The sequence below is a fragment of the Suricata suricatta genome, chromosome 16 (assembly GCF_006229205.1).
Source record: "Suricata suricatta isolate VVHF042 chromosome 16, meerkat_22Aug2017_6uvM2_HiC, whole genome shotgun sequence".
Lineage (NCBI taxonomy): Eukaryota > Metazoa > Chordata > Mammalia > Carnivora > Herpestidae > Suricata > Suricata suricatta.
Window position 1 is genome coordinate 13175469 of NC_043715.1, and position 27151 is coordinate 13202619.

General features: G+C 43.4%; 1 protein-coding gene and 1 long non-coding RNA gene across 2 annotated transcripts in view; one reads left to right on the top strand and one right to left on the bottom strand.

Moving 5' to 3' along the window:
• Positions 1–988: 988 nt before the first annotated feature.
• The window catches only part of LOC115280680, a 51186-nt gene continuing 25023 nt past the window's right edge, over positions 989–27151 (bottom strand). The window contains exon 3 of the long non-coding RNA XR_003903888.1: positions 989–1239. This is a non-coding gene — a long non-coding RNA (uncharacterized LOC115280680). The remainder of the gene's footprint in view (positions 1240–27151) is intronic.
• CHST4 (carbohydrate sulfotransferase 4) lies at positions 24799–26689 on the top strand. The gene has a single exon (XM_029925733.1). It carries the CDS (start codon positions 24799–24801, stop codon positions 25936–25938), a length of 1140 nt encoding a protein of 379 aa, XP_029781593.1. The 3' UTR covers positions 25939–26689.

The following is a 27151-nucleotide window of genomic DNA, read 5'->3' on the forward strand; positions in this document are numbered from 1 at the left end:
CCAAACACGGGATTTCTTAGAAATAGTTACATTTCAAATTATTTTTTTTTTGCTTCATTTGAAACCAGGTTTTATTTTTTGCCACCCTGTTCCTTTCTCCAGAGGCAATCAATGAGAAAGAATTTAAATCATGAAATCTGTTGTAATCCTGTACCTGCCATGGGCAACATAAAGTAAGATATTTGGGGCTAACATCTTAGATAATATTACCTAATCCAGGAGGTGTTTGGATATTGTGAGACCTTGGTTTATGGACAACTAAGTACATACAGCTGGAAGCAGGGTAGGGGTGGGTGGACAGCAGGCAGGATGGAGTAGACCTTGGCGCAACACTTGGAGGACCCGGTGAAGAATCCAGCCATTGTTGGAGTCCTGTGCACAGATTCACAAGGTCCTAATCTAGGGTGCCATGGGTCCCTGTCAGATGAGTGCGCTGGAGTGACACCTGTTCTAGCCCAGCAAACAGCTAAGCTAAGTGCAGCCCCCACTAATTCCTGTGGTGTGTCTGGAATCAGATAATGGGAACATTATGATCCAGAAACATGATGGCATCACAGTGGCAGAGCACAAAATGGCCTCCTGACATCTTCTGTCAGTTCTCCAGCAGCCTGTCGTAGGGACTTGATCCTACCTATATTAATTATCTTATAGAACTATTAAACTCCCAGGGGTTAGGCCCCATGTATTTAGTCTTCATTGGGCACTTTTCTATTAATTTTAGAGTAAGTTCCTAAGTAAGAAAGAACGGTTCATGTTTTGAGGCAGCAGATCCAGGTCACCTTGTATATACAATTGTGTTATGTTCAATAAATCTGGTTGGAGGATGAAAGAAAAGAAAGAGAGAGAGAGAGAGAGAAAGAGAGAGAGAGAGAGAAAGAAAGAAAGATAGATGGATGGAAGCAGGGTCTAGTCAAGGGTCAAAGTAAAAATTTACACATTACTTAAGCATGAAAGAGGACGAGGAATGAAATGATGAGTCTGGGAGAACTGAATCATAACTGGGAGTTGTATGTGAGTCCAAGACAGGAACAGGAGCTTCCAGAAGTCCACAGAGCAGTTAAGAGCAGAGTAAATCCAGGTGCCCAAGATCAGTCAAACAATGGGGAACTTAGACACAGAATCCAGTTCCAAGATGGCTCCTCTTCTCTGAGCCCAGGGATCTGGAGGCCCTGCTGCTCCCTCCAAAAGTCATGGACCATCTCACTTGCTTCATGAGCAGAGAACCTTTAAATATTCGAGCTGAAAAGAAATTTAAATATTACCTAATAATACCAAATTCTCAAGAAATTTGCTCCCTGGACCCCATAATACTCTTAAAGATATTGAGGACACCAAAGAGTTTTAGTTTACGTGTGGGCTATATCTACTGCTATTTACCATATCAAAAATTAGCTCTGATAAAGTTTTTAAGCATTTATTATTTTAAATTTTTTAATGCTTATTTATTTTTGAGAGAGAGAGAGACAGAGAGAGCACAAGCGAGGAAGTGGCAGAGAGACAGACTCAGAATGCGCAGCAGGCTCCAGGCTGTCAGCACAGAGCACCACATGGGGCTTGAACTGTGATACCATGACCTGAGCCAAAGTTGGATGCTTAACTGACTGAGCCACCAGGTGCCCTGTACAGAAGGTACCTCTTATGACTATGTGCTTTCCTACATGTGCATCCTGACAGTCATTTCGATACATAAGTGAGGTAATGGATACGTATAAATGTTTAATACAGGGCTTGGTTCACAGTAGTCACTCCAAAAAAAAAAAAGACTCTTCCTACTATCGTTGCTAATAGTTGTTATTAAGTACATTCCAAGCAATGTGCCAGGGACCAAGGGTCATATCAAAGTGAGCAGGATGGCCTGAGTTGTTTAAGAGTAGGGGAGGTAATGGGGCGCCTGGGTGGCTCAGTCAGCTAAGCCTCCGACTTCGGCTCAGGTCAGATCTCACGTTCGTGGGTTCGAGCCCCGCGTCAGGCTCTGTGCTGACAGCTAGCTCAGAGCCTGGAGCCTGCTTCCAGTTCTGTGTCTCCTTCTCTCTCTGACCCTCCCCCTCTCATGCTCTGTCTCTCTCTGTATCAAAAATAAATAAAACATTAAAAAAATTAAAAAAAAGAGTAGGAGAGGTAAGATAAATACACACCTATATAAAACAAAATAGATTATGTCAAGAATGATACAAAAAAAGGGAGAGGCCACATTCATTCATTTAACAAATATTAATTGATTGCTCCCCATGTACCATGAGCAACAGCCAGGCGGGGCCGATGTAGTGGAGTCAAGTGAATGAGAGGGAGGGCGGCAGGAGGTAAGGGGGGGCCAGGAAGAGATGGGGTGGCCCATGCACACACTGTGTGGGCCTCTGTAGGTCAGTGTGAGTGGGGATATAAGGAAATGTTTCATGAAAAAGTGGCATTTGAGTTAGAAATTGAGAAGAGGTAGGATTTGGAAATAGAGTTGATACACACATTTTTTTAAATTCACATTCAGAAAACATTTGATTTTCTTGCTGAGTCTGCTCCATGTTGCACAAGGATCCCTACTCTGTTTTTAGTAATTTTTAGTGTTTTATTTATTGTTGAGAGAGAGAGAATGAGAGAATGAGAGAGAATGAGTTGGGGAGGGACAGAGAGCGAGGGAGACACAAAATCTGCAGTAGGATCCAGGCTCTGAGCAGTCAGCACAGAACCCAGTGCGGGGCTTGAACCCAAGAACTGTGAGATCATGACCTGAGCCAAAGTCGAACGCTTAACCAAATGAACCAACCAGGTGCCCCAAGGATCCCTACTTTCAAAGAAGAAAATTTTGCATTTGTTTTCATTATATAAGGAATCCATGCTCACTTTAAAATGTTTAGAACATACAAATGAGCAAAAATGAGAAAATAAAAACCATCCACAATCCCCTCATCCAAAGAGAATCCCTTTAATTAAGGCCAGGATTAGAGTGAGGTGAGCGAGGTCTTTGCCTCAGGTACAATATTTAAGGGAGTGTGGAGGAGGACGGTACCAACAAATTCAGTAATCAAGATAAATAATATTTTAATATAACCATTTTTAAAAAGCAAAAAAATCCAGGATGACCAATACCTAACTTTTAATAAATGCAGGATCCAACCCTGTACTTGCCCTACTCAGCCTCTCTTTCCTTATCCTCAGGCTGGCACTGACGGGGCTTGGTCATTTCCTGTGTCCCCTCTCCTCCAGATCCATTCTCTGCCCTCCTTTGGGCCTTGGGAGACTGAAGTCAGACACTTAACCACTGGAGCCACCCAGATACTCCGATATTTGCCTTTTTAAAAGAAAGAAATGTTTGTTAATTTCAAGGCTCCATAAAGATGATATATTGTTTTTTTCTTCTTCAAATTTTTATTTAAATTCTAGTTAGTTAATATAGTTAACATACCCCTGAAACCATAATACAATATTGGTTTTAGGGGTAGAATTCAGCGGTTCATCACTTACATATAACATCCATAACAAGTGCCCTCCTTAATACCCATTACCCATCTAGCCTATCCCCTGCCCACCTCCCTCTATCAAGGCTCAGTTTGCTCTCTAACTTTAAGAGTCTCTTATGGTTGGGGTGTCTGGGTAGCTCAGTCAGTTAAACATCCGACTTCAGCTCAGGTCACGATCTCACAGTTCGTGAGTTTGAGCCCCACCTCAGAGCCTGGAGCCTGCTTTGGATTCTGTGTTTCCCTCTCTCTCTGCCCCTCTCCTCCTCGTGCTCTCTCTCTCAAAAATAAATAACATTTTAAAAAAAAGAGAGAGAGAGAGAGTCTCTTATGGTTGGCGCACCTGGGTGGCTCAGTCAGTTAAGCATCCAACTCTTGATTTCAGCTCAGGTCATGACTTCTCAGTTTGTGAAATCAAACCCCATGTTAAGCTCTGCACTGACAGCACAGAGCCTGCTTGGGATTATCTCTCTCCCTTTCTCTTTGCCCTTTCCCACTCATACTGTTTCAAAATAAATAAATAAACTTAAAAAAAAGTCTCTGATGAAGGTTTGTTTTCATCTCTTTTTATCCCCTTCCCATATGTTCATCTGTTTTTGTTTCTTAAATTCCACACATGAGTGAAATCATAAGGTATCTGCCTTTTTCTGGCTGACTTACTTCACTTAGCATAATACATTCTAGCCCCGTCCATGTGGTTGCAAATAGCAAGATTTCATTCCTTCTGATGGCTGAGTGACATTCCACTGCACATGTATACCAGATGTTCTTTACCCATTCATCAGCTGATGGACATTTGGGCTCTTCCCATAATTTCGCTCTTGTAGATCACACTGCCATAAACTTTGAGGTGCACATACCCCTTCAAATCTGTACTTTTGTGTCCTTTGGGTAAATACCTACTAGTGCAATTGCTACATGGTAGGATAGTTCTATTTTTAACTTTTAGAGGAACCTCCGTATTACTCAGAGTGGCTGTCCCAGTTTGCCTTCCCACCGACAGTGTAGGAGTGTTCCCCTTCTCCACATCCTGGCCAACACCTATTGTCTCTTGTGTTGTTAATTGTAGTCATTCTGACAGGTGTGAGGTGGTATCTCATCGTGGTTTTGATTTGTTCTTCCCTGATGATGAGTGATGTTGAGCATCTTTTCATGTGTCTGTCTGTTAGCCATCTGGATGACTTCTTTGGGAAAATGTCTATTCATCTCTTCTCTCCATTTCATTTTTTAAATGTTTGTTTATTTTTGAGAGAGAGAGAGAGAGAGATTGAGAGAATTAGTGAGAGAGGGGCAGAGAGAAACCGAGACACAGAATCTGAAGCAGGCTCTGAGCTGTCCACACAGAACCTGATAACCTGATGCGGGGCTCAAACTCACAAGCTGTGAGATCATGACCTGAGCCAGAGTTGGATGCTCAACTGACTGAGCCACCCAGGCACCCCCTGTCCATTTCTTAATTGGATTATTTGTTTTCTGGGTGTTAAGTTTGATAAGTTGTTTATAGATTTTGGATACGAACCCTTTATCAGGTATGTCATTTGTAAATATGTTCTCCAATTCCGTAGGCTGCCTTTTAGTTTTGTTGACTGTTTTCTTCACTGTGCAGAAGCCTTTTATCTTGATGAAGTCACAATAGTTCATTTTTTATTTTGTTTCCCTTGCTCTGGAGGCAGGTCTAGTAATTGCTGCAGCTGAGGTCAAAGAGGTTGCTGCCTTTGCTCTTCTCTAGGATTCTGATGGTTTCCTGTCTCACATTTAGGTCTTTCATCCATTTTGAATTTATTTTTGTATATGGAATAAGAAAGTGGTCCAGTTTCATTCTTCTGCATGTTACTGTCCTGTTTTCCCAACACCATTTGTTGAAGTGACTGTCTTTTATCCATTGGTTATTCTTTCCTGCTTTGTTGCAGATTACTTGACCATATAGTTATGGGTCCATTTCTGGATTTTCTATTCTGTTCCATTGATCTGTGTCTGTATTTGTGCCAGTACCATACTGTCTTGATGACTACAGCTTTGTAATATAGCTTGAAGTTCGGAATCATGATGCCTCCAGCTTTGCTTTTCTTTTTCAGGGTTTCTTTGACTATTTGGGGGTCCTTTATGGATCCACACAAAATTTAGGGCTGTTTGTTTTAGCTCTGTGAAAAATGCTGATAGCATTCTGATAAGGACTGCATTAAATGTGTAGATTGCTTTGGGTAGTATAGACATTTTAATAATGTTTGTTCTTCCAATCCATGAGCATGGAATGCTTTTCTGTTTCTTTGCATCCCCTTCAATTTCTCTCATAAGCATTCTATAGTTTTCAGAGTACATATCTTTTACCTCTATGGTTAGGTTTATTTCTAGGTATCTTATGGCTTTTGGTGCAATTTTAAAAGAAGATTTGCAACACTCTATGATCAGTAGACATGGTGTCCTGAAGGGGTTTGTGCGGTATTCTGGGGGTGAGGCCTGTTGTGCAGATTCTCAGGCCGACTTGCCCTAGTAGTGGAGACGAGCCTGCAGTGTGCAGGAAGGTGGGGGTTGGAGTAAGCAGCCCCAGCCTCCACTAGGTGGCACTGTTTTGCTCTCTGAAGTCAGTCAGTGCTGATGCTGCGGTGAAAACAGTGCGACAGCTCCACCAGCTCATCCTCAGAGCTGGGAGCTCACACTGGCCACCCTTCAGGAAGCCCCCACAGAAGGGCAAACAGTCGCTTCTGTGTCCTTGGCTTCCATCAGATCCCTTCTTCATCCTGCCTACCCCGGAGCTGTCTGCCTGCCAGGCAGCACACAGCACTCCTAGGCTTTATCTCAGGTGTCGGCTGGGTCCCCCAAAACACCAGATTTTAGAGATCCCTGGAGTGCAGTCCCACACCAATCCCCTGAAGGAGGGTCTTGCTGAGCTGGGGCCATCCACCAGTTTGTCCCAGAAATCAGCTGCACACATGCGCAGTGACTCAGAGTTTATGGCAAAGCACAGCAGGAAGCCAAAACCAAGGCTCATGCCCTCAGCCAGCACTCCCGTTCCTATGCTACCAAACAGGGCAGCTCAGAGGCACCAGCAGGATTCCTTGCCCCCAGAGAGGTCATGCTCTTGCTCCCAAATGCACTCCAAGCAGGGGAACTGTCTCTTCTTGTGCAACCTAGGGGCTCCTCACACCACACTGCCCGCTCAGGGTTGCTGCCCTCCTTCTCCACCAGAGCGCTGCTGAGCCTGCCAACATGGGCGATGGAGCGGGCGATGGAGCCAGCAATGGAGCAAGACTTCCGCAACTTCGGACTCTGCGCTCCGCTGTGTGTGTTTCTTTAAAGGTTTATTTATTTATTTTGAGAGAGAGAGAGAGAGTATGTGAGCAGGGGAGGGACAGAGAGAGAGGAAAGAGAGAGACCCAAGCAGGCTCTGCACTGTCAGTGCAGAATGCAATGGGGGGCTCAATCCTGACTAGGCTACTAGATATATTTCCCCCTGCAGACCCCCTGACTGTGTCGCCTGGGAAAGTACTTGAAAACAGACCCTAAAACTAGCATGGTGGGGCTACCCGGGCCCTGCTTTGATACGAATTTAAGGAACTTAAGGGGATAACAATACACCTTGCCCTCATAGTCCACCCTCTGCCTCCCCTAACTGCTCCCCACCCAGCACTTGAACCTAGCCTGCTCCTTCCCTGGTTCTTTTGGCATCCTGGGAAGTCGACTTCCTCCTCTCCCCCTAAATAAATGGTGCTCATTCAGCCCTATTGCCTAATGATTACGCTGCATGCCTATCTGGTTACAGTTCTGAAAAGCTGCAAGGAATATACGTTAAGTAGAAGAAAACGCACCCAAGGGCCCAGAGGATGCCACCTCTTGGCTGCTCTCCAGGGAGGCAGTGGGTGGAGGAAGCTGGGGTGCAGAAGGCAGGTCTCCTTAAGAGAAGGAAAAACAGTTGCTGCTTGGAGGGAATGTGAGAAAACCAAGGTAAAGTGAAGCAGAGTGAGCATCCATCCTGGAGATGCAGTGAGGCAGGAAAAGTAACCGCACTCTGCAGGCCCCGAGAGCCAAGAGCCATCCAGGGGTCCTGGGGACTGCTCAGCACACCGGTAGGCGGGCCACGGAGGTACCCGGAAGGGAACACCACAGAGGGGCAGCACTGATACTTCCTTGACGGCTACAGCAAGGCTGGGAGATGTCCTTCCCCAAACATTTTAAAGAAGAAAAACATGAATTTAAGTGGAGATGACTTTAGGTGTTGTCCCTTAATCTTTTGCTTAGATTGTTGGAAGAGTTCAGAACTTTCCTTTTTGCTTTCCGATTCTTTCGCTTTGGATTTGACATTAGCTGAGCACCTAGTGTATACCTCAGCTTGGTGCTGGGGACACAAAGGAGAGGAACCTCCAGGCTCTTACAGTCCAACAGGGGTGACAGACAGGTAAAGGAATACGCATCATCACAGAAGTTTGTGCAGCCCAGGGAACGATCATTTCTGTGAGGGAAGTGTGGTGGCTGGAAGGGGACACCACGCATGGGGACAAGAAAAGGTTTACGCAAAGAAGGCAGGTCTGACAGTTTTGAAAGCTGAAGGGAGTTTGTAAAGCGGAATTGGGAGTAAAATGGAGGGGAGGACATGCTAAAGAAAACAGGCACAATGGAATGGAGCATGAAAAGGCTTCTATCCCTAACATGACAGAGGATCTGAGGTAAGATATTTACCTTCCTGACTCTAAGTTCCACTTGAATAAAAAGAAATAGTGACACCCATGTAGCAAATTCAACTAGTGGATTAGGAAACATTTTTCAAGAACACAGTGACACCCCCACACCCAAAAGGTAAATGCTACCAAAACTCAGGTGAGATGTATTCTCGGAAAAGGCTCTTAGAAAAGTTTATACCAATATTGATTCTGGTTTTGGTTACATGGAGTCCCATTCATTCTGACTTCCGACTTCTACACCTGTCTAGTTTTTATTTTAAGTTTTATTAAAACTATTTTTAAGTTTGAGAGAGAGCGAGAGAGAGCTTGAGTGAGGGAGGGGCACAGAGAGAGGGTGAGAATCCCAAGCAGGCTGCGTGCTGTCAATCCAGAGCCCAATCTGCGGCTCAATCCCAAGAACTGTGACATCATCACCTGAGCCCAGATCAAGAGTCAGATGCTTAACCAAGTGTGCCATCCAGGTGCCCCCATAAATAGTTTTTTAAAGTTTTTTTTTAAATTTATTTTTGAGAGACAGAGAGAGACAGCATGAGCAGGGGAGGGTCAGAGAGAGAAGGAGACACAGAATCTGAAGCAGGCTCCGGGCTCAGCTAGCTGTCAGCACAGAGCCTGATGTGGGGCTCAAACCCACGAACCATGAGATCATGACCTGAGCCGAAGCCGGACCCTTAACCGACTGAGCCATCTAGGCGCCCCATAAATAGTTTTTTATAGAACTGGACAAACAGAGCCAGGGGCGTGTAGTAAAAGCAGAATAAAAGAATATGAAACAACCCAATAACCAGAAGGAAAAAAAGTCACTCATGGACCCCTAATAGACAACAAGCTAAATGACTATCAAATAGAATAGCAAACTTTATGATTTCAAAATAATTCCTTGGTCATTTGCATCCAGTATAAACCTAGACTTTAATAAGACATGTGATTTTTTTATGTTTATTTTTGAGAGACAGAGACAGAGGATGAGAGGGGGAGGGGCAGAGAGAGAGGGAGACACAGAATCTGAAGCAGGCTCCAGGCTCTGAGCGGTTGGCACAGAGCCCGATGCGGGGCTCGAATCCATGAACTGTGAGATCATGACCTGAGCTGAAGTCAGACGCTTAACCAACTGAGCCACACAGGCATCACAAGACATGTGATTTTAAAACAAGTGGGAACATCATGTGCATAAAAATATTTTGGTATTAAATTATTTAATGTGACTATGAAATATGTTCCTGCAAAACCCCTCCCACATAATATTGCTAGAATCTACCAGCTAACATTGACCCAATCCTTCATGACGCCACTCCTTTGCTCAAAAGCTGTTTAACTATCCTCTGCTGAGTAAAAGGTGATGTTAAAATGTCCCTAACCTGGGGCGCTTGGGTGGCTCAGTTGGTTAAGCCTCTGACTTCGGCTCAGGTCAGATCTCACATTCACGGGTTTGAGCCCTGCATCAGGCTCTGTGCTAACAGCTAGCTCAGAGCCTGGAGCCTGCTTCCAGTTCTGTGTCTCCTTCTCTCTCTGCCCCACCCCTCTCATGCTCTGTATCAAAAATAAATAAAACATTAAAAAAAATTTTTTTAAAGAAAAAAAAATTAAATAAAATGTCCCTAACCTTATACTCAAGGGCTTTAACAATTCGGATCCATCCTGCTCTGCCACTTCTAGCCTTTTATAAAAAATTTATATATAGTTGACATTTAACATTAGTTACTGCTAGTCTTACTACTATTTCTCTGCAGAAAAAGAGAGTTCTCTTCTTTAATAAAATTAGTTTGTATCCCCAAAACATGCCATACCATGTGATTGCTGACTTTTCATAATAAAGATATTCTCTGGTTGAAATAAAAACAACATAAGAAATAAGTGTCAGTGGGGCATCTGGGTGGCTCAGTCAGTTGAGCATCCTACTTCAACTCAGATCATGATTTCACAGTTCATGGGTTTAAGCCCTGTGTCGGGCTCTGTGCTGACAGCTCCGAGCCTGAAGCATGCTTCAGATTCTGTGTCTCTTTCTCTCTCTCTGCCCCTCACCTGCTTGTGGTCTCTCTCTCTCTCTCTCTCTCCCTCTCTCAAAAATAAATATATATGGGTGCAATAGCAGACACTCAGATCAATGGAACAGAATACAGAACACAGAAATGGACCCACAAACATATGGCCAACTAATCTTTGACAAAGCAGGAAAATATATCCAATGGAATAAAGACAGGCTATTCAGCAAGTGGTGCTGGGAAAACTGGACAGTGACATGCAGAAAAATGAACCTGGACCACTTTCCTACAGCATACACAAAAATAAACTCAAAATGGATGAAAAACCTAAATGTAAGACAGGAAGCCATCAAAATCCTTGAGGAGAAAGCAGGCAAAAACCTCTTTGACCTTGGCCGCAACAACTTCTTACTCAACACATCTCCAGAGGCAAGGGAAACAAAAGCAAAAATTAACTATTGGGACCTCATCAAAATAAAAAGCTTCCGCACAGTGAAGGAAACAATCAGCAAAACTAAAAAGTCAGCTGATCGAATGAGAGAAGATATTTGCAAATGACATATCCGATAAAGGGTTAGTATCCAAAATCTATAAAGAATTTATCAAACTCAACACCCAAAAAATAAATAATCCAGTAAAGAAACAGGAAAAAGACATGAATAGACACTTCTCCAAAGAAGACATCTAGATGGCTAACAGACACATGAAAAAATGCTCAACATCAGTCATAATCAGGGAAATACAAATCAAAACCACAATGAGATGCCACCTCACACCTGTCAGAATGGCTAACATTAACAACTCAGGCAACAACAGATGTTGGCGAGAATGTGGAGAAAGAGTATCTCTTTTGCACTGCTGGTGGGAATGCAGACTGGTGCAGCTACTCTGAAAAACAGTATAGAAGTTCTCAAAAAATTAAAAATAGAACTACCCTATGACCCAGCAATGGCACTACTAGGTATTTATCCAAGGGATACAGGTGTGCTGTTTTGAAGGGGCACATGCACCCCAATGTTTATAGCAGCACTATCAACAATAGCCAAATTATGGAAAGAGCCCAAATGTCCATCGACAGATGCATGGATAAAGATGCTGTGGGATATATATACAATGGAGTATTACTCGGCAATCAAAAAGAATGATATCTTGCCATTTGCATCTACATGGATGGAACTAGAGGGTATTGTGCTAAGTGAAATTAGTCAGAGAAAGACAAATATAATATGACTTCCCTCATATGTAAAATTTAAGATACTAAACAGATGACCATAAGGGAAGCAAAAATAATATAAAAACAGGGAGGAGGACAAAACATAAAAGACTGTTAAATATGGCGAACAAACAGAGGGTTACTGGAGGGGGTGTGGGAGGGGGATGGGATAGATGGGTGAGGGGCATTAAAGAATCTACTCCTGAAATCATTGTTGCACTATATGCCAACTTACTTGGATGTAAATTAAGAAATAAAAATAATAAATAAATAAAATAAATGTTTTCATAGATATTGTAGAATCTACTAATTTCACTGACACTATCCTGCCCCAAGCCACTGGTCTCTTGCCTAGCCTCGTAGCCGATCCCCCATCTTCTGCCCTTAAATGCTTATTCTCCTCACTGTATCCCAAATGATCCTTTTAGAATGTAAGTCATTCCGAAAATCATATCCTCCAGTAGCTTCCCATTTCATCTCAATTAGGGGTCAAACTCCCACTAATAAGACAAACATTCAATATCCTTGTTAACTCCCTTATTACTCAGTCTAATTACTCACACTGCTCTCCTTGTGATTCCGGGCTTATTACCACTGCACTTGCCCATTTCCTTTGCTTGGAATGGTCTTTCCCCAAATATTTTATTGTTTTATATTCCCCCTCACCTCATTCAAGTCCTCACCAAAATGTTACTTTCCTTGACCCCTCAATTTAAAATTGGAATAACCCCCACCCAGGTCACAATCTCTCTTCTTCATTCCTTATTTTTCTTCATAGCACTTACTGCAACCTGATATACTACCTATCTTATTTACGTGCTTGTCACCCATCTAGTAGAATGCAAGCTCCACAAAGGCCGGGAATTTTCTCTTTTGTTCCCTCCTGCTTTTAGGGCCTACAGTGAAATCTGGTGTATAACAGGCAACCAACAAATATTTTTGGAATTTATTGCATAAAAAAGATTATGATGGTAAGTAGAGAGACACCCACTCTTAAAAGGTGCTTAATGGCATAACAAAAAAATTTCACCTTGTCTATAATGAGCTCCATTGCAGCATTTCAGTGGATAGGTGATTGAAATTAGATCCATAAAATGAAAGCTCACTCTAGCTGCAGGGTGGAGGAGGTAGACTGGAGGGGGTAGGATTGGAAGTTGAGGGAAGAGTTGAGTGGTTGTTGGTGGAAATTCAAACAAGAAAAATTGAGAGCCTGGGCAAAGACATTGTCTGTGGTCAAAAAGAAAAGGGAAGAAAATACAAGTTATATAGGGGTAGAACAGACAGATCCGGCGATTAGTGTGATACATGGGGTTGGTACCCACGAGAAGACACCTCTTTATTCTCCCCAGATTTCAGCCCCAGAAACTCCTTGAGTAGGCCATCATGGATCACCTATCTCTGGAGATCTTTTGAAAACCTGGAGGTAGAATTCTCAGGTCATAATCTGGCCCAATTTCAGATAAGGCAAGCACTGTCTAATAATGACAAGCTCCTGCATCACCAACAACATATAAGATTAAGCTTTACGAGGAACTCCTGATTCTTTATTTCCCATTTCCTCACCCTCTCTGTCCAACGGAGGAGCCTCAAGAAAGTAAGCATCAACAAGAAACTTAACATCATGTTTACCTTTTCCCCCATCCTGACCTACCCTAATCCGACTTGTTCTCCCACTATTGAAACAAATACTTTCAAACCCAGAGATAAGGGCCAGGAGATCCCCAGCCAGGAGTCCACCCCCAGGGCCCAGCTCAGGGAAGCAAGTTCTACTGAAGGCATTGTCCATTTGATAATAGGTTTTATAGCCATCAAAGTTCCCTTCCTGGCACACTTTTTCAGAAGGTTCTGGCTCCCTAGAATGCTGAGGTCCAACCTCTGTAGCCTGCAGATGTTTAGCCAGCAGAAAGTTCTAGTCCTCTAAAATCTATCCTCCAGAAGGCTTGGATATCAGATACTCGTATTCAAATTTCTTTTGGTGCTATGGAATACTGTAGATTCTTAGAAGATGCATTTCTGAATGCTGACTAGATGCTAGTGACCAAAGGAGGCTTTTCCTTAGCTGGTTGGCATTCTACCAAATTCCTATCAATAAAAAGATGGTAGGTGATATGAATTATTTAGGGGTTTTGGTGTATTTGAATGCCCTTGTTATATTTGGGAAGGCTTCAGAAAAGCATGAAAAGAAAAGTAGAAAAGGTTGGATTAAAATTACCAGTGTTCGTCACTGACGAAGTCCTAGTTTCTCTCTTTTTTCCTTGTACATGAGGCTAGTAGGATCCCCCACAAGGTCTTCAAGGACTGAGGATCACATGGTGATATAGGGAATTGGAATAGTTCTTTCCTCTTTATGAAGATTAAACTTCTATTCTCTTCTATTAACTATAGAAAGAGTTTTGCCCTGAATGTACTTAGGAGTACAGCAAAAGAATAGACTCAATAGTTCTGTCCATGATCATATGGAGAGGCAGCACTGCCTGATGAATAAGCCTGGACTTTGATATCAGACTGGAGGTTGAAATGTAGACTTTTCTTCTATAAACCACGTAATTGTGGATACATTGTTTAGCTTCTCCACGCCTCTATTCTGTCATCCGGAAAATACGAACTTATCTCCTAAGGCAACAGCAAAGACAACAGTACTATGACCCAAATAAGCATGGAGGGCAGTGCTTGGCTTGTAGCCAGCCTTGAACAAGCAGGAGCTACCATTCTCTTTAATAGTCTTTGTGTTTCCTAATTCCTTACTGAGAATGCCTTCTGTTCTGGGTTTTGGATACTCTGGGTTGTTCAGTACTGTGAACATCTATTTCTCTTTCTTTCTTTCTTTCTTTCTCTTTCTTTCTTTCTCTCATTCTTTCTTTCTTCCTCCCTCCCTCTCTTCCTTCCTTCCTTTCTTTCTTTCTTGAGACTGAGAGAAAGAGAGAGAGACAGAAAACAAGTGGGGGAGGGGCAGAGAGAGAGAGGGGCACAGAGAATCCAGAGTCAGCTCTGTGCTGACAGCAGAAAGCCTGACGTGGGGCTCAAACTCACAAACCGTGAGATCATGACTTGATCCAGAGTAAGACACTTAACCAACCTAGCCACCCAGGTGCCCCTGTGAATACCTATTTTTTAATGGCTGCTCCCAGCCCGCCTTTCCAAAAATTCTTCCTGATTTATGAGTCACAAACTAAAGAGGCTAAGATCTGTGGTATTACACATAAGGAAAGAGGTGGGGCAGCTACTTGTACTGAGAAGTATGCTAAGTGTTTCACTCATCCTTAAGATCACCGTATTCATCACAGTGTTACATGTAATAGGGAAGCTGGGAGCAATCTAAATGCCTGACAGAGCACTGGAACATTGGACTATGACAAATCCTTTCAAAGTAATGCCTTCCATTAATATTTGTTTACATGGGTAAGCGCTTATTACATAGTATGAGGTGAAAAAATCTGAGCCAAACAACCCTCATGTCTCAGCGTCCCCTAGAGGCACTTGTGTAAATGTGCCAGGAGACATGTCAAGAATATTCAGTTATAGCTCCAAACTACAAGTATTTCAGATGTCCGTTAACAAGACCATGGACAAATAATGGTATATTCACACACAGAATATTTCAAGGATAATAAAAACAATTTTTTAATGTTTATTTATATTTGACAGAGAGAGAGAGACAGAGAAGAAACAGGGGAGGGGCAGAGAGAGAGGGAGACACGGAACTCAAAGTGGGTTCCAGGCTCTGCACTGAGCCTGACACGGGGCTCGAACTCACAAACCATGAGATCGTGACCTGAGCCCAAGCTGGACACTTAACCAACTGAGCTACTCAGATGCCCCAAAAACAAATTTTTTAAAACCCTGTAACTCTGAAACAATGTGATGAATTTTACAAGGATAATATGAAATGAAAAGAGCAAAGCTCAAAACTGAGTCTATTTACATAAAGGTCAAATTGGAGAAGTTTCAATTGTCTTGCTTACGATGACAAACTACAAGGCAAAGCAAGGAACCACTTACAAGGGGAATGATCACCTCTGAGTAAGTAGGGTGGGGTGAGACTAAGGGAGGGAGGGGACACTGAAAAAGCTCTGACAAGGTCCTGGTTTTGTTTTGTTTTAAAGTGGTAGTTCCTATTTATATTACTTGTTAAATTGTACCTTCATGCCCTTATTCTAATTTTGTAATTTAAAATGTTTTTCAATAAAGAAAAGGGAAAACAAGCACATAGCTGTATTTTCCAGTGTGATCTCAATTCCAGAAATTTCTGCATGCATGGAGGAAAAAAGATCGAGAGTGGTTTTCTCTGGGCAGCAAAATATAAAGGGATCTATATTGTCTTCCTTATAGATTTTGTATTTTTCAAATTTTTAATAATTAACAGTATTACCTTTATAATAAGAATAGGGGCACCTGGGTCACTCAGTAGGTTAAGCATCCAACTATGTCTCAGGTCTTGGTCTCGTGGTCTTGGGTGTGAGTCCCGCCTCCGGCTCTGTGCTGACAGCTCAGAGCCTGGAGCCTGCTTCGGATTCTGTGTGTGTGTCTCTCTCTGCTCCTCCCAGGCTCACACTGTGTGTGTGTGTCTCTCTCTCTCTCTCTTTAAAAAATAAATGAACATTAAAAAAATAATAATAAAAAGCAAAACCACCAACTGCTAAGTTCTGGCTCTTCAATTTACATCTTGGCATGGAATCACTTTGAGGAAGAGAAATTTCTCTTCTCCCTTCCAGGGAGAAACTGGGAGAGACAGGTCTGGTCACTTGTGTCAATAACAAGGCCTTGGGGACCTCAGTTGATGGAAATCAGCAAAGATATTGCCTAGATTATTCTAGAATTCCTACAACTCCCTCCCTGCTCTTTCAAAGCCTAGAACATGAGCCAGAGACTGAGCAAGAAGAAAGAGGTATTGTGACTAACTACCCCGTGTTACCTCATCACTGTCACAACATTGTAGTAGGGGTGTTATGGGCATTAATCCTACCCTAACATTCACAAGGATTCAATAAAGTAGATACTTATTTTACACTGGTATTCTAAGGTTCAGAGAGGTAGAAGGACTTACCCGGATGTCTGAGTCCCAAGTTAGTGGCATTTACACTCGGCCACAATTTACATTTACTTGAGTTTTCTCATTTATTGTTTACACCCATAATAATCATATAAAATAGTTCAGAGTAGTTGTGTGATTTGCCCAAGGGTGCACAGCTAGCAAGAAGCTATAATTTTTAATAACTTTTTTTCTTGAGGGGGTAGTATTTTAGTTATGACATCTAAGTAATTATCTAATTATAATCTCTTGTAAGAAGCATTGAAGATGTTGAACATGACAGAGACTAAAAAAGATGTTATCTCCCTAAATCCAGTATAGTGAGCAGGCAGGTACAATCCAGAAATAGCATTCAAGTTTTCTCTTCTTTTTTTTTGCAACACAGGTAAGATTAAGGTAGAAGAGTAAGGTTTGAGGGCTTGTGGGTTAGTAATTGTCACGGATTCCCCTATTGATCTTATCCCCTAGGTCTCCAGGGTGCTCTCCTCTTTTTCTACTTTGCCCGAAGGGAGTTAACCTTGAAGCTGCCTTCAAGGAGCCCTCTTGCAGCACCGGCTCTCAGTCCAGGAGGAGAGTGCCTCCTACTTGGCTTCTCCCGGCACACCTCAAGCAGATTCTCCCAGCTCTTGAGTCTTCTCAGGGTTAAAGCTGCTAAATATCAAGTCTACCCAGGAGTGAGTGCTTTCTCAACACCGTCTTGGAAGGTGGGTCACTATTTTGGCAGAAGGGAGAGGGCAGTGGAATTTGTTCTGAGTAGGGACGGTTATGCAAAATGCAAGGAGGAAGAGGAAGCCGATAGGGGAATTGGTGAGTCAGAAGAGAAACGTACAACTTGGCTAGCAGTGAGCCTCTCTAAAGCGGTGGAGAAGCCTAGGCTACTATCAAGGTAAGAAGAGACTTTTCTCTGTATACACCTCCACAGCAGAGCCACTGTCCTGGGGCTCCTGGAGCTGACTATCAGAAAACTTCTGGCAGCTTAGCAGCTTAGATTTTAATGGCAAATAGCAGAGAGGCATTTGGGGAGTGGGGGCGAAATCAGAATCACCTGGAGAATCTCCTCAAAAAAGCACTAGCTGCTTGCCAGCGGCTTCTTCTTCCCCACTCAGCTCCAGGCCTGAAAGGATCCAGAAAAGCCTATGATGCCAGTAGGGCTGTCCTGATAAGTATTTTGTAGGCGGTCCCCCCGATGCATCTAACTTGTTCAGAACCGCTTCTGAGCTCAAGTTTCTAGACTTCCAGTGGCTTCTCTGAAGCTCAGGCGCTGGAGTGTGCCGGGCGGGAGGCTCAGAGAGCTGCAGGCCTTCTCCAGCTCCAGTGAGGTGCGATTTGATAACTCAAGGCTCTCAGACTTAAGACTCAAAACACCTGGGGTCTGATTCAGACGGGCTATTCGTACCACTGAGCCGATCAATTAGAGTCCAGCTTCCTTATTCCGAAAAATAGGTGTGTGCTTGTCACTGTCCTATATATCTAGCTGGGTTGTTGTCAGCACTGTGGCTAAATAAGGTTTCAAAGTTGTGGAGTGCTATTTAGATGTAAAATAGGATTAAGTTAATAAGATTAAGTTATGAAGCCAACAAGCACATCAGCCAGAGTAGAAGAGACTTCTGTCTTGTTTGGACTCAGACAAGTCTAGAACTTCTAGTTGGAATTGAAACACATTTATATGTGCAAAATAAAAAATATCTGGCCCCATCTTCCTTACCCGGAATAGGGCCCCTCAAATAGGAAAAACTACTCTACAAATGTCTGTCATTCAGTCATCATTCAGTAGATGTTTCTTGAGCACCTACTACGTCTGGACACTATTGTTGGCACTGGAGTCACAGCAATGGTGATGACCCAGGTCCAGCCCTCTTTGTACTTTAGTTTGGTTAGTGTTTGCTATATGGTCATCTTTGCTCATCCCCATGGTTTTCCTGGGTCTAGAGCTGTATGTGTGGACGGCAGTGTCCCCAAGCCAGCTCTCATCTCTCGGTTTGTGAAAATATCTTCTGCCGTCTCTAATTTCGGGTTGTGGGAGCAGAATCTCACCAGGGAATCTAAGTTAGGAATGTGCCAGTGGCTGGAACACAGGGCTCTTAAATTGCTGTCTTGTTATTTTTTCCCTCAGACTTCTTCATTTTGTTTCTAAAAGGCTACATAGTACCCATTTGGGGTCCATCCACAATTCAGCCCTCTGCCATCAGGCTGAGGTCATCCATCCCGGTGCCTCTTGGTCCCTGTGCCTGACCTGGGTGCTCTTGGGGGACAGTGATGGCAGAATGTGATGAGGGTTTTCTCCTTTTTTTCTTCTTTGCCTAAGCTACTTAGACAAGAGAAGTAGTCTGAGTGGTCTCATGCCCTCCAATATAGCTTTTATTTCTTCTTTAAAACATTTTTTTAAATGTTCATTTATTTTTAATAAATCTGAGCAGGCCCTATGCTGACAGCACAGAGCCCAATGTTGGGCTCGAACACATGAACGGTGAGATCATGACTTGAGCCAAAGTCAGACGCTTAGCCAAGTGAGCCACCCAGGTGCCCCAGCTTTTATTTCTTATTAATAAATATTTTTTTTTAAATAACGTTCATGATTTTTTCTAGTTTTAATTAGTACATGCTCAGTGTAGAAACTTTTTTTTTTTTTTGGAGTAAGGTTAACTGTACCATATCATCAAACCTATGCCTCTGACTTTAATACCTTACTCCATGAAATTGAGATAGTATTGGTTCTGTGCTCAATACTCAATGGAATCACCTACATTTTATTGTTTTTTGTATTTCACCTAAATTTTAGTCACTGATACTAAAGAGACATCCATGTGCATTTTAGAAAAGGACAAGTTTCTGTTTCTCAGTGAATCTCATTCAGTTACATGTTTTCCAGCAACGACGCGGCCTCTTCTCATATCCAACTATTATTTATTCAACAAGTGTTTAAAGAAACTTACAAGTTTCATGTACCTGTAAATAAGATAAGACATACTATTTACCCTTAAGTTACAGCAGCCCAGTGGGGGAGACATTCATCTACAGTTATTTAGAGTGAGAGACAGACGGTACTGGAAAGTTTGCGGAAGAACTAAATCTTGGGAGGAAGGGCTTTTAAATAACAAGGCGAGTTGGAAAAACCTGAAAGTAAAGTTTGGCGCCTCATGTGCTGAAAAGGAGGGGACTGTCGGGCATCAAAGATCAGACCATGAAGGACTCTTGGGTACAAGGTGTGGGAATTTAGATTTAATCCTGTATGTATGGGAAAGCTATTGAAATATTTCAAGGAGAGGAGTGATAGATTTGTGCTTTAAAATGAGTTTTTGGTAGCGGTGGATGATGGAGAACAGAACGAGAAAAAAGGGGCTACTTACTATCAAAGGCCAGGCTAGAGATGAGCGGATCTCAGCTTCTGAAAACAGCAAGCGTGGAATTTGAGAAACTGAACAGCCAGGAGAGAACACTTGGGAGGGTGGACCAGGGTCTCTGGAATGGAGAGATCTCAGGCCATACACTTCTCACAAATGCTTACCAACTCCAAGGACTACAGAAGAGGTTAGTGTAGGACAGTAGGGGAAAGGCGAAAGGCTATAGTTAGATTAGAGGAAATTTCCATAAAAAACCTGACTTGCCCTTTCTTCATGGAGCCACATCTGCTCGCTTCTCCCAGGCCCTCGGAGTATCCATCTCTGCGGCTGATTAGACTCTCTGCAGAAATGAGCTTTCCCTACGGTATTCCCTGGCTGTCCTGGCTAGCCCCAACATGGATTACTTTGATCCAGGAAGTATCGAGACCCCAGTGACAAGAGATGACACTCACTTTACGAAAGCGTATTTTCTTTCTGGCCAGGGTGAGTGCTCATGGTAAGAAAAAGCAGAGAATGTAATTCAAGGGTTTCCATGGGAATTCCTGAGAAGTGTGGACAACTAAAGCCTGAGGACAACGGGAGACAGAGTTAGGAGGCCTGACTTCAGCTCTAAGGGAGAATGAGCCTGAGGCCAGGAGCTACTGGCAGGCAAGGAGGACTCCGAGCCACTGATCCCACTCAGGATACGGAGTTGGCCCAAAGCCAGCATGGGGGAGAGAAAATAGAACTTTGAAAGGTCTACATCCCTAATCCTTAGGAAATGCTAGCTTTTTCTTGAGTTGATTACAGGCCCTGCATGTAACTTTCTATTACAGTTTCCTTCTAAGTGTGCATGGGTCCAGTTCTTCCCTTCTTTATTTTTCTCTCTCTTCTGCTGTGCTGTTTCCTATCTTTGTTCTAATTCTTCCTCATACTCATGTTACCTTTGGGAGAAGATCTCTTGCTAAAGTTATTTCCTCAGTCTTTGCGGGGTGGGGGGAGTGGGGGGCATTCTTGGCCGTTATTAATAATGGTCTAGTTTCTAATCATTTCCTCTTGGGCTCAAGTTTAAAAGACCTAAGTGTATATCTTAGCTGGTCCTGTTCTAACCTTCAGGGCCAAGAAAGGAATTACCACTGACCGACATTTCCCTAGCCCGTAGCAAAGTGAGTTTGGCCATGAAGGAGAGATGACCCTCGCCGGATCCTTCTGGCACACAAGGAGTAAACACACTGTCGTGATGAATGGAAGAGAAGAGTTTCTCTTCCACTGCCACACAAGGTTTGGCTTGGGTCAGTACACATTTCCCAGAAGGTTCAGGGGACTTCCAAGGGAAGCCCACGTGCTGGCAAAACATGCTCCATCTCTTCAGGAAGCAAGTTATAAACTCTGAGAGTCACATTTGTGGCTGTCCAATTCCTCCTCTAAATCTACTCCCTGGAATCCCTGTACCTCTGGATATAGAGAATGGTTTATGGTCAGTATGAAGACTATCTAGGTGACAGACATCTAAGCTATACACCTCCATATTTTTTGACTGCACAATTCCATTTCTAGGGATTTTAGCTTATATACCCGTGTAATGATGTATGAACATGAAGTTTTGAGATGACAAAAAAAGCTTAAAAATAATCCAAAAGCCCAACCATGAGGAAACTAGTAAAATAAATTGTGGTACATCCATATAATAGGAATCTATGTAGTGGTAAAAAGGAATGAGAAAATGCTTTATGTGCTACCATGGAAAGTTCACCAAAACATACTGTAAAGTCTATAAAGCAAGGTGTGGAGGGGCACCTGGGTGGCTCAGTCAGTTAAGCATCCGACTTTGCCTCAGGTCATGACTTCAGTTTGTGGGTTTGAGCCTAGCTTCCTGGTCTGTGCTGCCAGCTCAGGGCCTGGAGCCTGCTTTGGATTCTGTGTCTCCTTCACTCGCGTTCTGCCTCTCCCCTGCTCATGCTCATGCTCTGTCTCTCAAAAAAAATGAATAAATGTTAAAAAAATATTTTTAAAGCAAGGTGTATATAACTTGCTACTTTTTCTGTTATAAAGGGGTGGAGGGGAATTAAGACTATGTACACATGTGAATTTTCTTGGGTGCAGAGAAAGCAACTGAAAAGACAAAAAATGAACCCAGTTGCTCTGGGGGAGGGGGGAGAGAGCAGGCAAGTTGGAAAATAGGCAGATAGGGGTCGTGTACTGGAAGTAGACTTCCACTGTACGGTAATGACAAAACACCAGCTGGTAGATTAATCCTAGCTGTGAGCAGGGACGCCTGGGTGGCTCAGTCAGTTGAGCATCCAACTTCAGCTCAGGTCATGATCTCACAGTTTGTGAATTGGAGCCCCATGTCAGGCTCTGTGCTGACAGCTCAGAGCCTGGAGCCTGCTTCAGATTCTGTGTCTCCCTTTCTCTCTCTGTCCCTCCCCTGTTCATGCTCTGTCTGTCTGTCTCTCTCTCAAATAAACATTTTTAAAAGTTTTAAAAAAATTCTAGCTGTGAACAGAGAAGAGGTTACTGATGCAGCAGCTGGTAAAATTCTTAGGTGTCCTCTCCCCCCCTACCCAGAAAATACTGTGACACATTGTCAAGGTATGTCATTACCCCTGTTTACAAAGTACTCGAGATGTTTTCCAATTTATGACTATAGGTTTCATCCACACACACAGCTGCTGGTCTAGTATTTCCCCTCGCCTGTTAAAGACTTGGAGTAGGACAGGCTCAGGCTGGCAAGCACCCCCTTTACTGCCTTCCTGCATGCAGAACTGTAGGAATTCTAAGTCTGTGGAATCAACGTCCAGGATAATGATACGTTTTAAAACAGTTGAGCCATGTGACTATTGCTTATTAAAATTTTTTTTTTAATTAGGGATAAGACCTGTCACCAGGAAACCAGCAAACCCTAAATCCAGCTCCAATTACTGTCTAGAAATATATTTTCTTTGTTAAAGCTGGAAGCAGAATATCTTAGGTATACAGTGATATGTAAATTAGCACCTTGTGGGTACCTGGCTGGCTCAGTCCATGGAACAAGCAACTCTTGACCTCAGGATTGTGAGTTCGAGCCCCATGTTAGGTATAAAGATTACTTAAGAATAAAATCTTTGGGGCACCTGGGTGACTCAGTCAGTTGGGTGTCCAACTCTTGATTTCGGCTCAGGTCATGATCTCACAGTTCATGGGCTTAAGCCTCGAGTTGGATTCTGTGCTGACAATGAGGAGCCTACTTGGGATTCTCTCTCTCTCTCTCTCTCTCTCTCTCTCTCTCTCTCTCTCTCTGCCCCTCTACTGTACTCTTGCTGTCTCTCAAAATAAATAAACTTTAGGGGAGCCTGGGCGACTCAGCTGTTTAAGTGTCCATCTTTGGCTCCGGTCATGATCTCACAGTTTGTGTGGGATTGAACTCTGCACTGGTCTCTGTGCTGACAGCTCAGAGCCTGGAGCCTGCTTCAGATTCTGTGTATCCCTTTCTCTCTCTGCCCCTTCCCCACTCACACTCACTCTCTTTCTTAAAAATAAACATTAAACACAAAAAAATTGTTTTAATAAATACACTTTAAAAAATAAAAATAAGAATAAATGAAAATAAAATCTTTAAAAAACAACAAATTAGTACTTTGCTACTATTAATATTTTACACTATGTGAAATAGCTATTCTATCTCTCAATAGATTTTTGTGCTAGGAGTCACCCAAAATGTTCCCAATTCATCTTAACCCATAACCCTAAACCCTTAAAAAAAAACCCTCGGAATAATATTCTATCTAGCATGGCACTGGGAAATATGGTCATATATACATATATACATACATATATATATTTTTTTAATAGAGAGTGAGTAGATGCACACAAGAGGGGCAGAGGGATCTTAAGTAGGCTCCACACTCAGCACAGAGCCTGATATGGGGCTTGATCCCATGACCCTGGCATCATGATCTGAGCCAAAATCAAGAGCTGGATGCTCAACCAGCTAAGTTACCCACCCAGGGACCCCCATGGTCTTTTCATACAAAGTGAGCCTTGATTATAAAGGGAGTAAGTTGAGGGTTGCCATCAGTGTATATGAGCCGCAGTGTGAATTACTAAGAGTTAGTGAGTGAGAGCAGGGGAGGGGCAGAGAGAGAGAAGAGAGAGAAAATCCCAAGCAGGCTCTGTGCTGCAAATACAAAGCCCGACATAGGGTTCAATCCCACAAACTATGAGATCATGACCTGAGCCAAAATCAAAAGTAGGATGCTTAACCAACTGAGCCACCCAAGTGCCCCACACATTTTTAAAGATATTTATTTTTTTTATTTTTAAATAAATAATTTTAAATAATAATAAATTTAAATAATAAGTATCTTAAAATTCTGATGAGATGAGCCATAGGGTTGGCCATTAAGGAGACAACAATTCAAGACATATAGATTCAGATATAAGGTCAGCATTGGGTCACTTCCTTATGTCCCTAGTCCCAGAGGATGAGACCAAACCCAGGAGGGGACCAGATGACAGGTGCCATGGACACTTGGTTCTGCCACTGAGGAGAGAATTCCAAACTCCAGCCAAGCATTTCTATAGCCTGCAACCATATTGTTCAGGGAATCAAAAGTCCTGTGCTTGCTGGACATAAAGGAAGGTAATGAGAAATGGCCCATGGCAATCTCCCTCAAGACAGGGGAAGTGGGGGAGGTGATTTTTCATAAGTCCGCTGATTTCCCTTAGTGTCAGAAAGAATCACAGGGCATTTAACCAAAACATGGGTCAGACTGTGGTTAAGCTTTACCTAAGTGGCCTGTGTGGAGACCTACACATCACCAAGGTGCCAGGGTAGAGCTGTTCCTCTATGTTGATGAAATACGACTGAGTTCAGGCATTTTCGGTAGCTCAATGGACAAGGAAGACCAGGAGGGAGGAATTAAAGAGCCTAAAATAAACAGAACTTATTGACACACTAACTGCAAGGAACAGAGATTGATTTAGAGAAGGATCTGTGTGGTTGGTTTCCAGAAGTTTCCAGCACTCTAGGTGCTCCTTCCTCAGGGCCAGGGAAAAGATGGCTTTGGCAAGAAAGGGGTTGGAAGGCAGACATCAACACAGAAGCCTAATACAGCCCTTCTGCCTGTTCCTTAAAGGTCTTCCACCTCAGCATGATGATACTGCCAAAAAGAATGAGGCCACTGCTGTTCCTGGCTTCCCAGATGGCCATCTTTGTTCTTTTATTCCATCTATATGGCCACAACTTCAACCCCCTGTCCACGAAGGAGGAGCCCAAGCCCACGCATGTGCTGGTCCTGTCTTCCTGGCGCTCTGGCTCTTCTTTTGTGGGACAGATTTTTGGGCAGCACCCAGATGTCTTCTATCTGATGGAGCCTGCCTGGCACACCTGGATGACCTTCACAAAGAGCACTGCCCAGAGGCTGCATATGGCGGCCAGGGACCTGATACGTGCCGTGTTTCTGTGTGACATGAGTGTCTTTGATGCCTACATGAAACCTGGCCCTCGGAAACAGTCCAGCCTCTTCCAGTGGGAAGGCAGCCGGGCCCTGTGTTCCCCTCCTGCCTGTGACGTCTTTTCACGGGATATGATCATACCCCAGACTCACTGCAAAGTTCTGTGCAGTCAACAGCCTTTTGAGGTGGTAGAGAAGGCCTGTCGCTCCTATCGCCATGTGGTGCTCAAGGAGGTGCGCTTCTTCAACCTGCAAGTACTCTACCCGCTGCTGAGAGACCCTTCCCTCAATCTGCACATTGTGCACCTGGTGCGGGACCCCCGGGCAGTGTTCCGTTCTCGAGAGCACACCACACACGAACTCATGACTGACACCCGCATTGTGATGGGGGAGCAGTGGGAGAAACTCCCAAAGGAGGACCAGCCCTACTCTGTGATGCAGGTCATCTGCCAAAGCCAGATGGAGATCTACAAGGCTGTGCAGTCCTTGCCCACAGCCCTGAGGCAACGCTACCTGCTCATACGCTATGAGGACCTGGTCCGGGACCCCCTTGGCCACACCGCCCAAATGTATAAATTTGTGGGGTTGAAATTCTTGCCCCACCTCCAGACCTGGGTGTACAACAGCACTCGAGGCAAGGGCATAGGTAATCACGCCTTCCACACTAATGCCAGGGACGCTCTCAACGTCTCTCAGGCCTGGCGCTGGACCTTGCCTTATGCAAAGGTTTCTCGACTTCAAAACATCTGCAGTGATACCATGACTTTGCTGGGCTACCACCTTGTCAGATCTGAGCAAGAGCAGAGAAATCTGTCACTGGATCTTCTGTCTACCTAGGCCCCCTCCAAGTAAGTCTAGCAAGAGGATTGAGGAGGCTCTGTCCCCACCTGGCACCAGCCTCAGCCACATTAACGGAAGTCTTCTGAGCCTGAATTACATCTCTGTTGGTGCACATGTGAGCATGGGTTGTGCTCACACATGCTCAAGCTGGGAAATCTCTGTGTATCTACTCATGCCGAGTAGAGATTTAGGAACCTATACGGGCAGCACATTCCACCACTGAAAAAGGAGTGTCGCCTTTCTTCTCTTCTTGGCCTTCCTATTTGTGTATACCTCAAAGACTTCGTGGCCTGGGGTCCTATTTGACACCACACAGTATCAGTGGAGTAAATCCATAAACTTCTCTGTCCCCAGTGGGGCTGGAAAACTAATGAAATGGGTCTTCTGCCAAAGAGCCCACCAGAATATTCCACACAGATGTCAACTTGGAGCCCACGGAGCTTCTGAGTGGATTCAAAATGGAAACAGAACAGGGTTGGATGCTTACTGGTGAGCCTGGCCATCAAAGCTATCAGTTATCACAAATACAAAGTGAGATCTCTGTACAACAGAGCAAGCTCTTAACCTCATTGGGTGGTGGGTCCCATGTGGACACCATTTCCCCTCAGTGTTTTCCTATCACATAGAAAATTTTGACTTGTGAAGCTGCCATCCATTAACACTAAAATTCTAAATAGGATTTGGAGTTTCCCCTTTTATGCTTTCCAACTACTTAGTAATAAACATAATTCTTATAGGATCCTAACCTGATAGCATAAGCATCTTTATAGATTTTTTAAAATACTTTTGCTATTATCTATTACCCACACATTAAAAAATTGCTAAGACAATGTTTGGTGTCATCTGATAAACTGAGTCTAAACTGATCAATACGGACCATCATATTATGCTACTATGACTCTGTTGCTGAGGCACCTGGGTGGCTCAGTCAGTTGAATGTCCAACTCTTGATTTCAGCTCAGGTCATGATCTCATGGTTTGTGCAACTGAGTCCTGCATCAAGATTCCCCTGTTTGGGATTCTCTCTTTCCCTCTCTCTCTGCCCTTCCTCTTCACACACTCTCCCTCCCTCCCTCTCTCTCTCTCTCTCTCTCTTTCTCTCTCTCTCAAAATAAAGAAAATAAACTTAAAAAAAAAAAGAATCTGTAGAAAGTAGACAACCAGCAACTAAACCCTTTCATTCTTGTGCATGGTGTGAGTTGTAATACTA